General features: G+C 42.2%; 1 protein-coding gene across 1 annotated transcript; it reads left to right on the plus strand.

The window, feature by feature from the left end:
• Positions 1 to 469: 469 nt before the first annotated feature.
• Positions 470 to 6286, plus strand: LOC311368109 (hydroperoxide isomerase ALOXE3; the record flags this gene model as incomplete). Its single annotated transcript, XM_084486996.1, has 14 exons — positions 470 to 616; positions 1012 to 1216; positions 1757 to 1838; positions 1969 to 2076; positions 2232 to 2335; positions 2497 to 2669; positions 2871 to 3014; positions 3635 to 3838; positions 4201 to 4287; positions 4782 to 4948; positions 5367 to 5488; positions 5580 to 5680; positions 5841 to 6011; positions 6110 to 6286. The coding sequence occupies 14 exons, from the start codon at positions 470 to 472 to the stop codon at positions 6284 to 6286; spliced, it is 1992 nt and encodes a 663-aa protein (XP_084343122.1).
• Positions 6287 to 6574: the final 288 nt, after the last annotated feature.

The following is a 6574-nucleotide window of genomic DNA, read 5'->3' on the forward strand; positions in this document are numbered from 1 at the left end:
ATGCTCCATGTTGTCATTGTTTGTCATTTTAAGTAGTTGTTAAATGGTTATTTTTTTGTTGTTGTTGTTGTTTTGAGTATAACCTTCTTTAGAGAGAGGTTATAGAGAGATGGTTTGCATTCTTGACCTTTTGAATTCTATCTTGCATTGCACTCAAAGGTGCTGTAAGTCAGATATAAGGGTTATAAGGTAATCATTTGGGTCATATTCAGTAGAAATGCCATAGCCATCTGTCAGCTGCATTGTGAGAATATTCCGATTTTAGACCTGCATACTTTTGACCAATCAGGCCATCTCTACCCTAATTGTTTGGGGAACTCCATCACTCCGTGAATTTGTTTACACAAATTCACATTTATGTAAACACCACAATCAGAGCTCCAACCAAGGTGTGTGAAGGCAGTATGAAAGGAGAACTTATTTTATAGATTGTTTACTTTCGAAAGAACAGTGTTCCTACTGAGGAGCCATGGCGGTCTACAACGTTGAGGTGTCCACGGGGGACAGGGCCTACGCAGGAACCTCAGACTACTTGTACATTACCCTGATTGGAGCCCAGGGAGAGAGCCAACGGACACTGCTGGACAATTGGGGGAAGGACTTGGCAAGAGGAAAGGTAGGTTGGATTTAAGTATTTCTTAAGTATCTTGCGGTAGGCAATTTATTTTGGAAGCACGTTTTTGTCCGATTTGTTGAAATTCTTTTGACATCCTGACAGACAGCAATATATATATATATATATATATCAAATGCTCTGACAAGTGGTCGCAGCCCTGTAATAAACTCGTCCTATCATTTAATTTGATCTGAATGAAATGTCTTCCCAAAGGCTAGGCAGTCCTAGCTAGGGCTGGGACTTTTTCGGTTGGATACGTTCTCAATCTAGCTTACTCTGGCTGGTTCTCCATATTGCCTACCCTAGCTTTAATGAATGTCAATCATATCTATTTTACCTGTTCATCCAAGAGTACATCAAACAAGTTGAGACGTGTGGTGTTTCCTCTCTCATAGACTCGGAGCTACTCTGTGCAAAGCCCTCAGCCAGTGGGGGAACTTCTCCTACTCAAGGTGGAGATGGATCCCTTACTGCTTCTCCCAGAAGATCAGTGGTTCTGCTCCAAGATAGTGGTGACCACGCCGGAGGGAGATGTGGTTCTGTTCCCCTGCCACCAATGGGTATCCCGTGGGGACGTGGTAGAGCTAAGAGGAGGCCCAGGTCAGCTTCCAAACCGGAAGATGTTACAACATATTTGACTGTTATTAAAGGGGTAGTTCAGGATTTTGGACATCGAGTCTCATTTCCAAGTGAGCCAGTGTGTTATTTATCATTGGAGACTGTTTTCAACACTTTTCATTCAGTCCTTCTAGTTGCAGAAATCGCTGGTGCTAGGCTAGCGCAAGTCGAGGGGAACTGCTAGCCTGCCAATAAAAACAGTTTTACCCACTCCTGTGGCAAACCAATTATAATGCCAGACTATCGATGTAAATGTCTGTGTTGATAGAATAGTGTTAGAAATGGCTCACTTGGAAATGAGACCCGATGACCAAAATCCTGAACTACCCCTTTAATTTAACTCCTAATTGACTAATTGACCTCCCAATTGACTAATTGACCTCAGATGAAAAAGTGTCTGTTCTTGCCTTAATTTCCACTTCATTAGTAGTGCTTTAATAATATATTAAATTAAATAAATATAATTAAATAATAATATAATAAAGATAATAATTAGTGCCTTCTATTCTACTTCTTTTATAGCCTTAAAGCCTTTTGAGGAGGCTCATCCTGTTCTACTCGAGCATCGTAGAAAAGAGTTGGAACAGAGAAAACAAGTGTACCAGTAAGTCACCATGTCACATTTTGTTGTAGTTTGAAATTGCACACCTTATACAGTTGTAAGAAGTGTTTAAAGGTCATCCCGTGTTGTTGTTTATGTCTTTTTTGTTTGTTGTTGCTGTTTCGCTACTCAGGTATACAACGTTAGCAGAGGGTTTACCAAAATTTAACAGTTTCAAAGAGATCTCCGATATCCCAAGATGCATCAGTTGTTCAACACCCAAAAAAGAGAAAGTGTTTTCGTAAGTCTGTGACTAAACTATAAATGCAAAATCTGGATTGTATCAATATTATTCAATACCTGTTCAGTTCAATATATCACCTGTTCCGAAAAGCCATTGGAATTGTCTTCTTAACATAATTTAGTTTCCCAATCTTTCATTGTATCTACCGCTAGTGCTACTGAACACAAGCTAAAACGACTAAGTAACTCTACCAAGAACTGGAAAGACTTGGAGGACCTAAAATCTGTCTTTCGGTTCAGATCATCACCCTTGTATGGTAAAATTGGCTGCGATATTTACAATTGGACCTACAGAAACATTCTGTCTGTATTCTCTCACTATAAATGCACATGAGCACCAATACATACATACGTGACATCTCATCTCAAGTTCACAGAAAATTGCCAATTGCCATTCAAGTGACTCGTGTGTTTCCAGAATACGTCATTGAGCACTGGAAGGACGATGACTTCTACGGATTCCAGTTCCTCAACGGGGTGAACCCCAATGTGATCAGGCGCTGCTCCCAGCTCCCTCCTCACTTCCCGGTCACTGAGCAGATGGTGAAACCCTTCCTCCAGGAGGGAAGCTCCCTGCATGTGGAGATGGAGGTATTTTAGAAAATGGCTACTTTCTACTTTCACTTCTTCCTTAGTAGTATTTATTAATGTTTATATCATGCACATCACGCACAGGTCAAAACCGACCCAAAGAATGTGAATCATCAAAATATTTGTTTTTCGTCGTATTTGCAAACCGGTTGCCCTGTTGGCCATCTTGTATCTTAACAAACCTCTCCACCTGCATTATAGAAAGGGAATGTGTTCCTCTGTGACTACAAGACGTTGGATGGAGTACCCTGCAGGGCCTATAATGGGGAAACACTGACTGTGTCTGCTGGTCTCTGTTTGCTGTATAAGAACCCACAAGATGAACTAAGGCCCATTGCAATACAGGTATGATCGGTTCCATGGTTTACTGTGTCACACATTACCAAATGAGGTAGGCTAGTCTTGGTGTATACTACCTTCTGTAAAGTCACAAGTAGACAAACGTTAGGGACAGTATTTCTTGTTTGTTGACCCCCCACCTCCCCATATGGTTGGAGGAAGGCCGTTCTCTGGTTCTTTAAATTCTGCATTTTGCCTCGTTCCACCAACATCCTTATTGTCTCAGGTGTTGTCGTGTCATAGGGTGAAACATATTCGTGAGGCAATGTTACCCTCTAGTGGTCTACAAAGATAGTGGAACTTGACATCGCTGAAAATAAACTGTGCCAGTGAGTGTTAGGCGGTACCATAACACCACGTCAGAATTTGTATTATGATGATCAATATATTATAGTGACCTCCCCCCCCCCCCCAGAATACCTTTCTATACAGTCTTACTGAGGGTCATTGGGCCTGCATTGAAGTATATGGAAATATAAACTATGGTATCTGACTGACTTGGTTGACCTGGTTTGCTTTCCTCTCTGAAGTTTCAAACCTCATACTTTGAACATTTAAAGGGCATCTTTTCTCATCGTAATTCATGTACATTGTCAATTTGTTTCTGTCTTTGGTTTACTACCCAGCTGCAGCAACAACCCTCAGAGGTAAACCCCATCTTCCTGCCCAGTGACACTGAGATGGACTGGCTGCTGGCCAAGCTGTTCATCAAGAACGCAGACAGCATCCAGCACCAGTCCGTCCATCATCTCCTGAACACGCTTCTGGTGGTTCAAGGATTTGCCCTGGCCACACTGCGAAACCTACCGTCCATCCACCCACTTTACAAAGTAGGTGCAGGTTTACCGTACGCTAGTTGAGGAATGGGCCGATTGACTTGGCCTCCGGTATTGCTGCTTGCAGCGTACCTCGACAACCATTCAGCCGAACAACCTCACACTCGACTAAGGCACTCCCTTTGACCCCAGCAGTACACCCGCCAAGTGGGAGGTTGATCGGATAAACGGTTGTCGAGCAAATCAAAAGGACAGACATACATACATAAAGACTAATTATAGTTAAATAAGAAAAGTGTGGGAGGACACATCACTATTGAATGTATACGCCCAGGATTCTGTTGGCTTGGATGAGTCTTAATACATTTACTGTTGTAACACATTGATAATGTTGGTATTCCTTGTCATTTTTACAGCTCCTCATTCCCCACTTCCGCAACACGATCCACATAAACACGCTGGCACTCCCTGACATAAGGAGCGAGGATGGATTCTTTAACCAAGTAGGGCTTAAACACTAAAACACGCTTATATTAATAACTTTTCCAGACCACCCAGATGCAACACATGTCTGGGGAATCAAACCCATTAACCCTTTCTCCTGGCTTCACTGAAACATCCTTTATCAATACAATATACAATATAATATATAATATCAATACAATACTTAATTGTACTGATTTGGCCGAAGAGTATTTTGCATTAGCATTTAGCATGATGTCTGAATGTAGACAATGGCAATAAAGCACTTTGGTCTTTAGGCATCAATATACGGTCTGTATGGAGTTTGTGGACAAGAATTTCAGGATTTTCGTCCTTGCCTTTCCTTTATTGCTAAAATTGCAAAAATTGGCACAACAAAGGCATTTTGACAAACAGATGTTATAGGGGAGCCAGGAGAGATTGTGTTACAATGGTTTGATTACACCTACATCTGTCTTTTCCTTTAAAGCCATTTCCTTGAGGCTAAACTGTTACTTGTTACTTGCTTGTGTAGAGCACCATAGGAATGGCGGGGTCGCTGAAGCTGATGGCCCGCGCTCACGCAGAGACCACATACAGCTCTCTCTGTCTGCCTGAGAACATCGCCGCGCGAGGACTCCAGTCCGTGCCCAACTTCTACTACAGAGACGATGGACTGAAGCTCTGGCACATCGTCCAAAGGTCTTTAAAGAAGTCCACTTGGGAAGCAACCATGACAAATCTCTCTGTGTCGTTTCATTTGATATTGGTTTGTTTGTCGGTGTTACTGCAGTAAACATTACGGCAGGTTTAGAAACATGGCATGGATGTGCTACTTTTAGTGTTTCTGGCCAAGATTAGACACTAACTTCTAACTTGCTTCTTACTTATGTTGTGTTTTAGGCCTGTAAAACAAAGTAACACATTTTAATAAAACAGTGACACCTTGTGGTTAGTTACCATGGTGGTTCAAAAGAGATGAGTTTTTCTTGGTAGCCTTAAAAGGCTGATCCTCCTGCAAATCAGTTGGAGCACATTCAGCAGATGTGTGCTGCAGGAAGTTAATGTGAAACAAAGCAAGATTATTATTATTTTTTTAAAGTTTGTTTTTCTCCTCAAGCTTCGCAAAGGAAATGGTGGAAATCTATTACCCCTCCGACAACGACGTGAGCAGAGACTCTGAGCTGCAGGATTGGATCGACGACATCTATACCAACACTTTCTTAGAAAATGGCCACTCAGGTAGCTTTTGGTGCCTGTAGGCAAGTTGCAATCTCACAACATCATCAAAAACACGTGAATAATTGGAATCATGAAATCATCCGTCCAAAAGGAATTCCTCAGGACTTCCGCAAAGTGGAGGAACTGGCCAAGTTCGTCACCATGGTGATCTTCACATCATCAGCACAACATGCTGCGGTTCACAATGGACAGGTGTCTATTTTTTTTATGATTATTATTGATCCAAAATTACATATATTTGAAATGTGTTTGAATAACTGTTAACTGTAAAGGTAGCTTGTAATAAAAAAAAATAATAATAATAATATAGAAAATCACCATAAGCCTATAAGCATTGTCTCCCTACATTAAGTTTGATTACATCGGCTGGATCCCAAACAACCCCATGATGCTGTGCAGACCTCCTCCGTCCACAAAGGGACGGTGCAGCATGGAGACCGTTCTGGAGACTCTTCCCAATCAGGGGACCACCGCCAAACTAATGTCCGCCATTTGCAACGTCTGCCAGGAAGTTGAAGACTTGGTAAGCTTTTGAAACCTATTGCTTGTTTCTTATTCCATCTAACGGTCCAGGCCCAGTCCTACAGAAGTAATCGTCCGCTTTCATGGTTCTGTCTGCAGGTACCTCTGGGTTCCTACCCAGAGCGCTTCGGGGAGCCCGTCTCCAGGAGGAACCTGGAGGCGTTCCATTGGGACCTGGCCTACCTCAGCGAAGAGATCAGCAAGAGGAACTCAGAGCTCCTGCTGCCCTACGAGTACTTGAACCCGGCCCAGATTGAGAACAGTGTCGCCTCTTAACTTGCTCAGGGGTTAGGGGGGGAAACCGAATCCGTACATGTTGAAGCCAAAAACTTGGCTTCATTGATTGCACTATCATTGTCCTTTGTGTGTGTGTGTGTGTGTGTGTGTGTGTGTGTGTGTGTGTGTGTGTGTGTGTGTGTGTGTGTGTGTGTGTGTGTGTGTTTGTAACGTGTGCAATGCAATTCTTTTGTACTCCATTTAAATAATAAATTAACAAAAATCTGCTTTGTTTTGAATTCAATGTATGTACTCTCAAAATCCCTTTTGTGACTGTGTAATGTAATG

The sequence above is a fragment of the Micromesistius poutassou genome (assembly GCF_964030765.1).
Source record: "Micromesistius poutassou genome assembly, chromosome: 22".
Taxonomy (NCBI): Eukaryota; Metazoa; Chordata; class Actinopteri; order Gadiformes; family Gadidae; genus Micromesistius; species Micromesistius poutassou.